The sequence below is a fragment of the Salmo salar genome, chromosome ssa20, assembly GCF_905237065.1.
Source record: "Salmo salar chromosome ssa20, Ssal_v3.1, whole genome shotgun sequence".
Lineage (NCBI taxonomy): Eukaryota > Metazoa > Chordata > Actinopteri > Salmoniformes > Salmonidae > Salmo > Salmo salar.
In genome coordinates this window covers 56,025,450-56,040,036 of record NC_059461.1, presented here as the reverse complement: position 1 = coordinate 56,040,036, position 14,587 = coordinate 56,025,450, and the positions used below count along the sequence as shown (strand labels likewise).

The 14,587-nt window shown below is 42.9% G+C and overlaps 2 protein-coding genes across 8 annotated transcripts in view; one reads left to right on the top strand and one right to left on the bottom strand.

Annotated features, from left to right (window-relative positions):
* Positions 1–1,741: 1,741 nt before the first annotated feature.
* Positions 1,742–7,627, bottom strand: si:dkey-182i3.11 (leucine-rich repeat-containing protein 15). Of its 2 annotated transcripts, XM_045703638.1 has the most exons (3): positions 7,409–7,627; positions 4,618–6,429; positions 1,742–1,916 (listed from the first exon to the last, which is right to left on the bottom strand). In XM_045703638.1, exons 2-3 carry the CDS (start codon positions 6,418–6,420, stop codon positions 1,779–1,781), a joined length of 1,941 nt encoding a protein of 646 aa, XP_045559594.1. In that variant the 5' UTR covers positions 6,421–6,429; positions 7,409–7,627; the 3' UTR covers positions 1,742–1,778. The 2 variants fall into 2 exon arrangements, with proteins under 2 accessions (XP_045559594.1, XP_014017858.1); XM_014162383.2 differs by lacking the exon at positions 1,742–1,916 and having other exon boundaries at positions 4,207–6,429; positions 7,409–7,616.
* A 4,413-nt stretch (positions 7,628–12,040) lies between these two features.
* Positions 12,041–14,587, top strand: part of LOC106580867 (MAP/microtubule affinity-regulating kinase 4-like) — a 50,414-nt gene continuing 47,867 nt past the window's right edge. For 3 of the 6 annotated variants that reach the window (XM_014162369.2, XM_014162372.2, XM_014162375.2), the window contains exon 1: positions 12,042–13,091. In XM_014162369.2, the coding sequence (XP_014017844.1) occupies positions 13,044–13,091 (48 nt within the window). In that variant the 5' untranslated portion in view covers positions 12,042–13,043. Of the gene's footprint in view, positions 13,092–14,587 lie in introns of all 6 variants that reach the window. The other 3 variants (XM_014162373.2, XM_014162371.2, XM_014162376.2) reach the window with 2 other exon arrangements.

Below are 14,587 nucleotides of genomic sequence, written 5' to 3'. Positions count from 1 at the left end.
AAACATAATTCTGTGGTATTTTAATCTTAGATTCTTAACAGTACATTTGCAATAGACAGTTGCATGAAAGCAATAAACATAACCATCTGAAAACAAGAAAGAAACTGCAAAAGGAAGTCACAGAAAACCAATACCTAGAAGCCAAGCTTCTAGGTATTGTCAGCATCTCTAGAGGAAATGTGTTTCTGGGGCAGCATGCAAAGCTTACACAGGGCTGTAATAAGTGTGCAGGCTGTGAAATGGGTCGGTTGAGTGAGTGGGTTCACCCTGTAGCTTCTGGGTGTTCTTGATGATCCAGTTACTGATGTACAGTGGCAAGAAAAATTATGTGAACCCTTTGGAAATACCTGGATTTCTGCATAAATTGGTCATATTGATCTGATCTTCATCTAGGTCACAACAATAGACAAACACAGTCTGCTTAAACTAATAACACACAAACAAATATACGTTTTCATGTCTTTATTGAACACACCGTGTAAACATTCACAGAGCAGGGTGGAAAAAGTATGTGAACCCTTTAATAACAGGCTGACCCTCCATTGGCAGCATTAACCTCAAACGAATGTTTTCTGTAGTTGCGGATCAGACCTGCGCAACGGTCAGGAGGAATTTTGGACCATTCCTCTTTACAAAACTGTTTCAGTTCAGCAATATTCTTGGGATGTCTGGTGTGAACTGCTCTCTTGAGGTCATGCCACAGCATCTCAATCGGGTTGAGGTTAGGACTCTGACTGGGCCACTCCAGAAGGTGTATTTTCTTCTGTTGAAGCCATTCTGTTGATGATTTACTTCCGTGATTTGGGTCGTTGTCCTGTTGCATCACCCGACTTTTGATGAGCTTCAATTGGCAGACAAATAGCCTAACATTCTCTTGCAAAATGTCTTGATAAACTTGGGAATTCATTTTTCCATCAATGATAGCAAGCTGTCCAAGGCAGCAAAGCAGCCCCAAATCACAACGCTCCCACCACCATACTTTACAGTAGTGTTGTGTGTTCCTTCCAAACAACTCAACAGTAATTTCATCTCTCCATAGAATATTTTGCCAGTAGCGCTGTGAAACATCCAGGTGCACTTTTGCAAACTTCAGACGTGCAGCAATGTTTTTTTTGGACAGCAGTGGCTTCTTCCGTGGTGTCCTCCCATGAACACCATTCTTGTTTAGTGTTTTATGTATTGTAGACTCGTCAACAGAGATGTTAGCATCTTCCAGAGATTTCTGTAAGTCTTTAGCTGACACTCTAGGATTCTTCTTAACCTCATTTAGCATTCTGCGCTGTGCTCTTGCAGTCATCTTTGCAGGACGGCCACTCCTAGGGAAAGTAGCAACAGTGCTGAACTTTCTCCATTTATAGACAATTTGTCTTTCCGTGGACTGATGAACATAAAGGCTTTCAGAGATACTTTTGTAAGCCTTTCCAGCTTTATGCAAGTCAACAATTCTTCATCTTAGGTCTTCTGAGATCTCTTTTGTTCGAGGCATGGTTCACATCAGGCAATGCTTCTTGTGAATAGCAAACTCAAATTTTGTGAGTGTTTTTTATAGGGCAAGGCAGCTCTAACCAACATCTCCAATCTCGTCTCATTGATTGGACTCCAGGTTAGCTGACTCCTAACTCCAATTAGCTTTTGGAGAAGTCATTAGCCTAGGGGTTCACATATTTTTTCCAACCTATACTGTGAATGTTTAAATTATGTATTCAATATAGACAAGAAAAATACAATACTTTGTGTGTTATTAGTTTAATCATACTATGTTTGTCTATTGTTGTGACTTAGATGAAGATCAGATCAAATTTGATGACCAATTTATGTAGAAATCCAGGTAATTCCAAAGGGTTCTTTTTCTTGCCACTGTACAGAATGGGTGATCTGCAAGAGCAGTCCCAGGGGTTCCCCTCCAGGTGGAGGATCTTCAGGCTCTCCAGAGGCTCCAGTGTCCCATTCACAAGAGTACTGAGGTGGTTTGATTTCAAGTGCAGTTTCTGGAGGTGCTAAAGGCCTTGAAACATGTTAGGTTAACTTGGGTACTTAAAATTGCTATGTTAAGTGTGCAAATATGCAAATCCTCATAGGGTAATCAATTAATGATTTCCCTAATGATATTGTCGCACACTTTACATTGATTAATTTAATATGTGGTTATGGTGGTCTGCCTTGCACCCATCTAGGATCATCCTTCCTTCCCTCCAATCCTCGTTCCTGAAAATCTAAAGTCTACATTTGCTGCCTGTCAGTCAAATTGGGCATGGCAGAATTTCTATGTTTACTGACCAAACTCACCAAGACCAAAGACCTTTGGATATTTTCCCCAAAGTTCTCTGACATACTCAATGTACTTAATAGCAGATAATTTGTCATTTAGATTAAGGGGCTCTTTCTAGCCACCCAGCCACTCTTCAGCAGCACCCCACCTAGAATGCAGTGCAGGAAGTGAGGGACCAAACCTCATGTTCCACAGTTTCCTTAATTTCTTTTAATTTAGTGTTAATCACGTTCAACCTCATAAAAGGTTGACTCAAGGCTCACTCACAAATGCTCAGCAATAATGCCCCTCAGCACTTGTAGGCTAATGTATCTTTGACTCTGCACAGTGGGTACGCAGTGATGTCTAATGGCCTTAAGTTTAACTCTGAACAACACTCCTTTGAGTCTAATTCACATCAAGATCCCACATTATGGCAGATATTATAACATTTCAAGAAATGAAAGGAAGTAGTTACTTTTATTTAAAAGAAAAACAAAATAAACTCAGCAAAAAAAGAAATGTCCCTTTTTCATGGCCCTGTCTTTCAAAGATAATTAGTAAAAATCCAAATAACTTCACAGATCTTCATTGTAAAGGGTTTAAACACTGTTTCCCATACTTGTTCAATGAACCATAAACAATTAATGAACATGCACCTGTTGAACGGTCATTAAGACCCTAACAGCTTACAGATGGTAGGCAATTAAGGTCACAGTTATGAAAATGTAGGACACTAAAGAGGCCTTTCTACTGACTCTGAAAAACACCAAAATAAAGATGCCCAGGGTCCCTGCTCATCTGCGTGAACGTGCCTTAGGCATGCTGCAAGGAGGCATGAGGACTGCAGATGTGGCCAGGGCAATATATTGCAATGTCCATACCGTGAGACGCCTAAGACAGCGCTACAGGGAGACAGGACGGACAGCTGATCGTCCTCGCAGTGGCAGACCACGTGTAACAACACCGGCACAGGATTGGTACATCTGAACATCACACAGGTACAGGATGGCAACAACAACTGCCCTAGTTACACCAGGAACACACAATCCCTCCATCAGTGCTCAGACTGTCCGCAATAGACTAAGAGAGGCTGGACTGAGGGCTTGTAGGCCTGTTGTAATTCAGGTCCTCACCAAACATCACCGGCAACAACGTCGCCTATGGGCACAAACCCACCGTCGCTGGACCAGACAGGACTAGCAAAAAGTGCTCTTCGCTGACCAGTCGCGGGTTTTGTCTCACCAGGGGTGATGGTCGGATTCGCGTTTATCGTCAAAGGAATGAGCGTTACACCAAGGCCTGTACTCTGGAGCAGGATCAATTTGGAGGTGGAGGGTCCATCATGGTCTGGGGCGGTGTTTCACAGCATCATCGGACTGAGCTTGTTGTCATTGCAGGTAATCTCAACGCTGTGCGTTACAGGGAAGACATCCTCCTCCCTCATGTGGTACCCTTCCTGCAGGCTCATCCTGACATGACCCTTCAGCATGACAATGCCACCAGCCACACTGCTCGTTCTGTGCATGATTTCCTGCAAGACAGGAGTGTCAGTGTTCTGCCATGGCCAGCGAAGAGCACGGATCTCAATCCCATTAGGGACGTCTGGGACCTGTTGGATCGGAGGGTGAGGGCTAGGACCATTCCCCACAGAAATGTCTGGGAACTTGCAGGTGCCTTGGTGGAAGAGTGGGGTAACATCTCACAGCAAGAACTGGCAAATCTGGTGCAGTCCATGAGGAGGGGATGCACTGCAGCTGGTGGCCACACCAGATACTGACTGTTACTTTTGATTTTGACCCCCCTTTGTTCAGGGACACAATATTACATTTCTGTTAGTCTCATGTCTGTGGAACTTGTTCAGTTTATGTCTCAGTTGTTGAATCTTGTTATGTTCATACAAATATTTACACACGTTAAGTTTGCTGAAAATAAAAGCAGTTGACAGTGAGAGGACATTTCTTTTTATGCTGAGTTTATTTAAAAACATAATTAAATGGTATTTTAATCTTTACACTACATCAACTTAGATTCTTAACAATGCATTTGCAATAGACAGTTGCATGAAAGCAATAAACATAACCATCTGAAAATAGGAAAGAAACTGCAAAAGGAAGTCACAGAAAACCAATACCTAGAAGCCAAGCTGTAACCACTGTCAGCATCTCTAGAGGAAATTTGCTTCTGGGGCAGCATGCAATGCTCACACAGGGTTTTAATAAGTGCGCAGGCTGTGAAATGGGTCGGTTGAGTGAGGAACACATGGGTTCGTCCTGTAGCTTCTGGGTATTGTTGATGATCCAGTTATTGATGTACAGAATGGGTGATTTGCAAGAGCAGTCCCAGGGGTTCCCCTCTAGGTGGAGGACCTTCAGGCTCTCCAGAGGCTCCAGTGTCCCATTCACAAGAGTACTGAGGCGGTTTGATTTCAGGTGCAGTTTCTGGAGGTGGGGAAGGCTTTGAAACATGTCAGGGTGTAACAGTTCAATCTGGTTGTTGTCCAAGTCAAGCTCCTGTAAGTCGACCAGGGGGGCGAAGACTTGAGGGTGCAAGAACACCAAGCGGTTGTTCTGGAGAAGGAGTCTACGTAAATTATCCAGGGAGTAGAAGGTGGCATATGGGAGATCACGAAGCTGGTTGAAGCTGAGATGAAGCTCCTTTAGGGCACCTAACCCATCAAAGCCTGTAGGAGCCAGTGCTGTGAGGCGGTTGTTGTCCAAATCCAGAATCTTGACGCTTCGAAGCTCAGAAAATACGCCTTTTGGAAGATCTTCAATCAGGTTTTCATTCAACAGGAGCTCTCTCAGTTCACCAAGGGTGGAAAACTGCTCAGGGTGAATAACTGTGAGACGGTTGTTGAAGAGCTTCAGGGAGTGGAGTTTCGCCAGACCATGGAAGATGGACCAAGCGAGAGACCTGAGGTGGTTGTTGTCTAACTGTAGCTCCCTGAGGCTCTTGGTCTTGTGGAATAGGCCTCTGGGAATCTTGCTTAGTACATTGTTGTCCAGGTAGAGTTTCCGTAGGCTCCTCAGCCTGAAGAACAAGCCTTTGTGGAGGTCAGCTATCTGATTGTTGGCCAGCTGGAGTTCCCTTAGCTTAGACATCATGTGAAAGAGCCCTGGTGGAATGGATGAGATCTTGTTGCTGTCAAGCTGCAGCTCTCTCAGCCTAGTTAGGTTGTGAAACAGGTCCTCTGGAAGGTATGTCAGGTTGTTGTGGTAGAGATCCAGGAGCTCCAGTCTGCCTAGATATTGAAACACTTCAGAGGGGAGGGATTGGAGGTTATTGTAGCTCAGATCCAATTGACCAAGATGGGATAGACCCCTCAATGAGTCCTCAGCTATTCTGCTCAGGCAGTTATTATTCAAAACCAAAATCCTTAGATGGCTGAGCTCAGAGAAAGCATCTTCTGGTATGAAGGTGATGCTGTTCTTCTGGAGGTACAAGCTATGCAGCTGTGACACAACCCTCAGGGCAGCAATGGGCACAAAATCAAACTTGTTTCCACTGAGGTCCAGATGACTCAGGTTAACTGCTCCCCTGAATGTGCCATTCCCAATGCTAACCAAGTTGTTCTTGGACAAAATCAGCTTTACCAACTTGGAGGAGTTCTCAAACACCCCTTCTTCAAACTCCACAATACTGTTGCTGCTCAGGTGAAGGTCAGTGAGTGCAGGGGCTCCACTCAGTGCCCCGTACTGCAGGCTGTTGATCTGGTTCAGTGTGAGAATGAGCGTCTTCAATTGACCAAGGCCTTGGAGAGATCCTGGGTGCAGGGCCTCCATGTGGTTCTCACTAAGGTCCAGGAAGGTGAGCGCTGAGAGGCCTTGGAGCTGCCCAGGGCCCAGTGAACCCAGGCAATTACCCCTGAGAAACAGCTTGACCAGGCTGCTCATGTTGGGCCAGATGAAGTTGGAGGTCAAGGAAACATTGAGGCGGTTTTTGGTGAGATCCAGGAACTGCAGCTGCTCCAGTCCACTGGTGGGGAATGCCTGGATCAGGTTATGGGCCACATAAAGCTCCTCAGTACCATCGGGGAGGTTAGGGAACTTCTTCAGCCTCTTGTCTGGGCAGCTGACTGTGACATTGTCCAGACATTCACATGGTGAGGCAGGGCAGGTAGCAGCTACTGAGATGAGGGCCATGATGACCGTGCTTAAAATCCCCAACATCGCCAGGAACTAGTGTTGATGTGACAGGGAAGGAAAGCGGGCCAACGTGAGATGTGAAACAAATATATGAAACTTCTGTTGAGCCATAATTCCTACTTACGGTACACATCCTGCTCAACAGTTTCAATGTAATCTATGCCATTTCATTGTTCCTTTCTTTGGATATCCAGTACAATGTCTTGTTAATTACGTGAAAATCTTGCGACTCTACAAACTTGTTGGATGCATTTGCAGTACAGAATGAAAACATTTGATCACAAATCCAAAATGCTGGAGTATGAGCCAAATTAAAAGTTTTAGCTTCAGTCTCCAAATAAATACATAGTGGAGTTTGTCTATAAACATGTCAGCACTGTGTAGCAATGAGTACATTATAATTACACTGTGCTTGCCAACTTAATAAATATATACTTTCCCTGTCACTTACTATAAAATGGGACCCAACGGATTGCTTGGGAGTGACACAATCTGTCTTTCCAGTAGATTCCCTTTCATCATTAAAACTTTTATTGAGATTTAAGGAGCAACCTGCAGTTCAAACAATAACAAAGCGTCCCCACACCACTGTTTTGGTAAAAAGCTTGGTCTGCAAAAATGTAATACTCTCAAATTCATGGAAAGAGCTATGGATACAAGGAAATAAATTGTGTAAACCACGTTTCGAGGCTATACATTGTTTGTTTCCAATTACAATGTTTACTAACAAAAGAGTAAATGTTTTTGGTTCTGATGGGGTACGACAGTTGAACTAAGCTAATGAGGCATCGATAAGTTATATTCTTCAAAAATCAATAGGTATAATATCATTAACTTTAAAGTCTAAAATGCATCAAGCAAGGCAGATTGCCCCTTTAAGAAGTTGCATGTTTGTCATGTTTTAGCAATGACAAAAGTGCAAAATGTGTGCATACATTCTGACTTTGAAAACACACAGTTGCAAGAAAATATTTGACCTAAAATGCTATTCACTAGTCATAAGTCAACTTACCTTTGAGGAGGAGAGATTAGTGCTGCATGTGATAGTTGTGAGTTATAAATTGTGAAAGGCGCAGAGATGAATTCTTCATTTTAAAGGAGAGGTTTTTAGGAAGTGTCGGAAACTTCCTAATAGGTCAGCACAATTTGTGCAGTTTGGAGCCCCTATCTGTGACGTCAGATCAGTCTCACATTTGATTAGCACAGAAAGCTAAGCATGTGTCTAGATGTAACAGATGCATGTCAGTACCAAGAAAATGATAGAAACCACTTCAGAGCTTCATCTGTGACCGCACTGCAATCAGTCTAGGCTGTGTCTAGGGTAAAGCACACTGTTTAGCTGGTTCACTTTCTATTTCCTTCTATAATGTAAACTCAGCGAAAAAGAAACATCCTCTCACTGTCAACTGCGTTTATTTTCAGTAAACTTAACATGTGTAAATATTAGTACGAACATAAGTTTCAACAACTGAGACATAAACTGAACAAGTTCCACAGACATGTGACTAACACAAATTGAATAATGTGTCCCTGAACAAAGGGGGGGTCAAAATCAAAAAGTAACAGTCAGTATCTGGTGTGGGCACCAGCTGCATTAAGTACTGCAGTGCATCTCCTCCTCATGGACTGCATCAAATTTGCCAGTTCTTGCTGTGAGATGCACACTTGCACACTTCCACTAAGGCACCTGCAAGTTCCCGGACATTTCTGGGGGGAATGGCCCTAGCCCTCACCCTCCGGTCCAACAGGTCCCAGACGTGCTCAATGGGATTGAGATCCGGGCTCATCGCTGGCCATGACAGAACACTGACATTCCTGTCTTGCAGGAAATCACGCACAGAACGAGCAGTGTGGCTGGTGGCATTGTCATGCTGGAGGGTCATGTCAGGATGAGCCTGCAGGAAGGGTACCACATGAGGGAGGAGGATGTCTTTCCTGTAACGCACAGCGTTGAGATTGCCTGCAATGACAACAAGCTCAGTCCGATGATGCTGTGACACACCGGCCCAGACCATGACGGACCCTCCACCTCCAAATTGATCCCGCTCCAGAGTACAGGCCTCGGTGTAACGCTCATTCCTTCGACGATAAACGCGAATGGGACCATCACCCCTGGTGAGACAAAACCGCAACTCGTCAGTGAAGAGCACTTTTTGCCAGTCCTGTCTGGTCCAGCGATGGTGGGTTTGTGCCCATTTGTTGCCGGTGATGTCTGGTGAGGACCTGCCTTACAACAGGCCTACATTTCCAGCTTTTCTCAGCCTATTGCGGACAGTCTGAGCACTGATAGAGGGATTGTGCGTTCCTGGTGTAACTCGGGCAGTTGTTGTTGCCATCCTGTACCTGTCCCGCAGATGTGATGTTCGGATGTACCGATCCTGTGCAGGTGTTGTTACACGTGGTCTGCCACTGCGAGGACGATCAGCTGTCTGTCCTGTCTCCCTGTAGCGCTGTCTAAGGCGTCTCACAGTACGGACATTGCAATTTATTGCCCTGGCCACATCTGCAGTCCTCATGCCTCCGTGCAGCATGCCTAAGGCACGTTCACGCAGATGAGCAGGGACCCTGGGCATCTTTCTTTTGGTGTTTTTCAGAGTCAGTAGAAAGGCCTCTTTAGTCCTAAGATTTCATAACTGTGACTTTAATTGCCTACCGTCTGTAAGCTGTTAGTGTCTTAACGACCGTTCCACACATTGTCACGACTTCCGCCGAAGTTGGTCCCTTTCCTTGTTCGGGCGGCGTTCGGCGGTCGAAGTCACCGACCTTCTAGCCATCGCTGATCCTCTTTTCATTTTCCTTTGGTTTTGTCTTGTCTTCCATCACACCTGGTTCCAATCCAATCAATTACATGTTGTGTATTTAACCCTCTGTTCCCCCTCATGTCCTTGTCGGTGATTGTTTATTGTAAGTGCTTATACCCATTATTTGATTGTTCTGTTTTCCGGTGTTTTTTTGTTTGTTATTAAACTGAGCCGTTTGGAAGCACAGTTTTTGCTCTCCTGCATCTGACTTCTCTGCTGCCAGTACGCACCCCGTACACAGGTGCATGTTCATTAATTGTTTATGGTTAATTTCACAAGCATGGGAAACAGTGTTTAAACCCTTTACAATGAAGATCTGTGAAGTTATTTGTATTTTTACAAATTATCTTTGAAAGACAGGGTCCTAAAAAAGGGATGTTTCTTTTTTTGCTGAGTTTATTAGTTTCAATCACCAACCATATATCTCAGAGCCTAGAAGCATTGCAAGTAAGTCTATGCTAGATGAAAGTGAGACCGTCCTTAACAGGCATGACTAGCACATGACTAGGTCTTTTTGTTTAGAGTGGATATTTTATTTTTCACCCTTTTAAGATTCTTGTGATCAGGTTGATCTCATAATAGACACAGATATAAAGGATAATGGTAGCGAATGGGATTATTCAATTTGTGAACCAAAATGTGGCAAGAGGTTCATATAAGTGCTGAAATAGTTGCAACTTGAAACAAGGATGAAAAGATTAAAGTACTGTAGTATTTTGACTTCCTGATGCTGCACTCTACCGTCTCTCTTATTTAGACTACACATTTGGAAGAGGGGTTTTCGGACTTAAAGCTGCAGGCAATCATCATGTCACAATTCTATGGATAAAATGGGGTTTTGCTGACCATACAATAAAACACTGCCACCACATAAGTAAAAATAATCACTGATAACCACAAGATGACGCCATCACAACAGTTATAAGGATGCCTCCGGCCATGATGAGGCTACTACTCCACTAGGTGGCCCTCTGCAACATATAGAATTGCAACACAGCACAGAAAGCAAACAAACAGGACGCCATTGCAACTTCTCACCAACATGATGTTATCTAAAAATGTCAATCAACAAACAATATCAACATAACAAGCAAAGCTATGATGACTATACATGAGATATTTAGAAACATAATTCCCTAAAAATGCCAATCTTACCTATTTCAATGGTAAGTTAACCAATGCATTATTTTGTTGCCGATATACTCTTGAAAACCATGATGTGTACAATCAATGGTCTATATTTCTATCTATTTGGTTCCTTTATCAATTTGCATTCAAATAAACAGTTAGACAACATTTTCAAGCATTATTGAATTACAGTCAAGGCTCGTCAAATATAATAATGATTCTGTTCTCAAAAAGTTATTTGTAAACTTTGAACAACAACATCCTGGGCATCAGGGCCAGTCAGGGTTGGACAGACTCTTGATTAAGGGCAGAGCATGGCCTCCAGTGTGCCTCCAGACCTCATAATCTCTGCCAGATTAGAGATTAATGCAGTGGGGGGTTGGCTGTGGCACTGCCTACCAACAACTGTAATTAGAACGTTGAGATGACTAGGTCTGAAATACAGTAGGTCAGCTGGAATAGAGAGAAGTTACAGTACTTTGTAACTCTCCTCCAGTGGTGTCAGCGCAGAAACAACCAGTGTCCGAGGATATGTAAAGCATTTTGGAGTTTGGATAACAGTGGACCGTTCATGTTGCCATGTTATTATAGGCCTATATTGAGTGGGCTTGTTTTTTTATTATAACGTAGAAGCCAAATAGTTAAAAGGGTTCAACACTCTCTCAGCTGAAGTTGTAAGGTAATATGTTTGGAATGAATGGACTACTAATGGGTTATTAATACAGTACTAATACTATTAATTCATGAAGCTATATCAAATCAGATCTGCCAAGTGTCTTGAGTCAGACAGTGGAGGCTCTGTTGGACAGTGACTGGAGGTGGTTTGTGTTCAGTTCCTCAGGGTCAACCAGGGATGCAGTGGTGGGCTGGGCCCTGGTCGATCACCCTGACCTACTCCGTGTGCACACATCACTTACAATCATGTCCAGGCTCTCTCCGTGGTACACACTGTGGAAAGAGCAGCACCAACTGACGCCCACACTTTACCTGCCTTTGCACATACCCCATTAGGAGTATTGAAAATTCCACATAAAGCGGTTTCCAAATGATTTGGTCCCAAATGACTGCCTAATGATGCTTCGGGACTAGATGCTGATTAGAGAGAGTCTGACGCGTGGAACTTGTCAGGTTCACACTGTTTCAATAGTGACTCACTTTCACACACTGCTCTTCTGTGCTCTCACACTGCTCTTTCACCCATGCAAAACCAAGAAAAGCGCTAAACCAACATCCACTATATGCCTATCTCAATAACAAAATTCCAAGATCCCGGGGACCACAGCAGAATGAGATGTTCATGGGCCCAACCCTCTCGTGTCCGATTTGTACAGGTGAGACTATAGTCTTTGGTGGTGTGCTTCTGCTGTCATCACCCACTTGGCATAATCTATAAATAGAACTGAATAGTATAGCTAGATTAAAACATAGAAATGCTATACACCAGAGAACAGATGGTTTGGTCTCACAACAATAGAAATTACAAGTGGAGGGGAAATTAAATACAAGTACAGTAGCTGTTTGTTGCTTTGTTTAAGGGTGTCTAATTTAGACAGGGCGCTGTCACCCCTGTTGTCAAATGCCCAAAAGATGCAGTGTCAAGTGATGACATTACTGTACAGAGTATTGCTTGCCAACGTGGTTGGCGTGTGGTTCGTGTTGGTAACTGCTGTTCTACCGATGAATGAATGGGGAAATTGTCTCTTTAAGAACATGGGGGAAGGGTGTGTTACTGAGCCTCCGACGCAGCCCTGCCTATTATTTTGCTTGACGTTCTTCCTTCTTGCTCTTGTCATACAGTTTGGGGATGCCTTTTTATGTAGGCAAATGTTACAACAGATAGTAATTAAGGATATCTGCAAGAATCCAAGATAAATAATTTTTCGAACGTTGATTATTATTCGACGGCTACTTTTTCGGAAGTAGTCCATCGCGAGCAGAAAGAGAAAGGGGGTAACTGTACATTCGCCGATGCTCTATCCGCAATTGTCATGTCGTTGTATTGTTTCTTTTGACGGTTAATTATTAAATAATCAACTATGAAATGCGGGTTGACAATTAGGCTTAAGTCGTTCAGTGTTTTGCCTTGGGAGTGGTTGGTTTTGCGAGCATCATTTGGCACCCCCCCAAAAAATACATCTTTCTCAACGACAGACATCCACCCATGGTCGTGGTACGCGCAGACTACCTGACCTATGTTTTTTGTTTTACCAATTGTTTTTATTGGATATAACAAACTTCTCTGTTCCGGACATACACCCACAGGCATCACTGGACAATACATAATTGCTTTCTAAAAAATATTTTTCGTATAGGAATGGTGCGATAGTTAGAATAAACCTGTTTTGGTTTCATTTTATTTCCAAAATGAAGCACAGCATTGATGCCTTTCTTCACATGAAGAATGAGCCAAACATGAAGTGGACAGCCTAGTAAGTAGGCTATTCAGACAGTTTTCTAGACAATTGTCTGTATACTGTCGTGTTCGGTGCTGCCCTTTTACAATGAAAATGAGTATTGTTTGAGGATACAATTCTGTCTCACTGCTCTCGAACCTGGGGTTGCCGGTAGGATAGGCGTCTATTGCCTTTGAACACTGGCTAGGCGGTGGAGCGGCCAATGTCGACTGTTATCTTCGGTAGAATATAACGTTAATCCTGTACATACCTACATACAAACCAAGTTGGCATTTAGTCTAATAGAAAGGATACCTCAGGGAAAATGTCTTCTCGTGCAGCACTACCTGGGAACGATCGGAAATCGGACCTCGTAAGTATTTAATACATTTTACTATCTTATATAAGCTTTTGTTTATGTCAGACAGTCGGGTGAATTACACCCTATAAATGGAACAGTGGCATAGAATCAAGCAAGGTGACAAGTAAACGTATTAAAAAACGACTGGAGGATGCATAAAGCCGATACAATCATTACTGATTGATGGGGGAAGGCTTGCTGTAGCCTATTTGCACCGCTGTTAAAACCATAATTAATTCACTCTGTACATGTTGTTCAAGTGAACAGAATAACCCATAATACATCATTTTGAGAGAGCACATTCTGTCCCTAGAAAATCTGGAAATCAATAATGATACAACTGTAACACTGTCATACCAGTATGTAATAATATGTCAATTCAATGTGAAACAAATGTGGCCGAGCTAATGCAGTGGCAGGTTTGTATACAGCCTCTCAGGCACATATGTCACTTTGGTTTCAATGTCTATGTTTCACACATTTTTTTTAGGAATGCTGAAAAGAGGACATTTTGTTAATCACCATCGAAAAGCTCTTTACCTCTTCTAATTCCCATCAATCATGAAGGGGATGTTTGGCTTGAGTCTAGTTTGCTCAGTACAGTATCAATGTAGAATAACAGCGCTTACAGGGACAAGTAGCTCACCAGTTTCGCACAGACCTTCTTTACAGATGACTGGCATTTGAAGCTAGACAGTTTTATCTGTTTATTGACAGTGATCCTCGGCCAGACACTTAGAAGTGTGACAATCCACCCAGTATTTTGATCACAACATTGGACAGGCCCCAGTTTATTTCTTTATTCACATAGACGAACAATAGATAAAGAGACAATTATATTAGGCCACGCCCACATACAATTAGGTTCTATTGTCTGCTGATTGTTGTTGCTTTTATTTGTTGATCATCCTCTGCTGCAATAAATAAACATTCAAATCCTATATCTAAGCAGGCCTCACATTATCATGGCACTGACTTGGTCCTTCCTGGAAGGAGTGGCAAACAATAGTGACACACTAAAAGGCAGATAGATTCACTACAAATGCATTTGAGTTGAATGAACAAAGCATTATTGACAGGTGGATATATCAGAGAGGGATAGGGTCTGTCTCACCCTGCTGTGCCCACCCTCATCCATAATATTAGGGCATGGTAAGATGTTTGTTGATTGGTGGGGTGTAGGGCTATATTAGGATAATATTATGTTACTACACAATATATGGCCTGAGCTTACATTGCTTTTCTAAAATATTTATTTAAAGAAAAGGCATAAAAATATTCGAGACATTCATGAAGCAGGTCATGCTTGTTGTCCTTTTCAGAAAGGACTTCCAGAAGGACTTCCAATCAAATCAAGTGACAATATGAGAGTAAATATTTGATAACATGATTCTCTTAATTACATCCACTTTATGCTCACTTCAAGGAATACAAAACAGAGTATTGTGTGAAAGCCCATGTTGTTCCGAATGACTGTGTGATCTCGCTCTCCGTGGCGGATGTGAGTA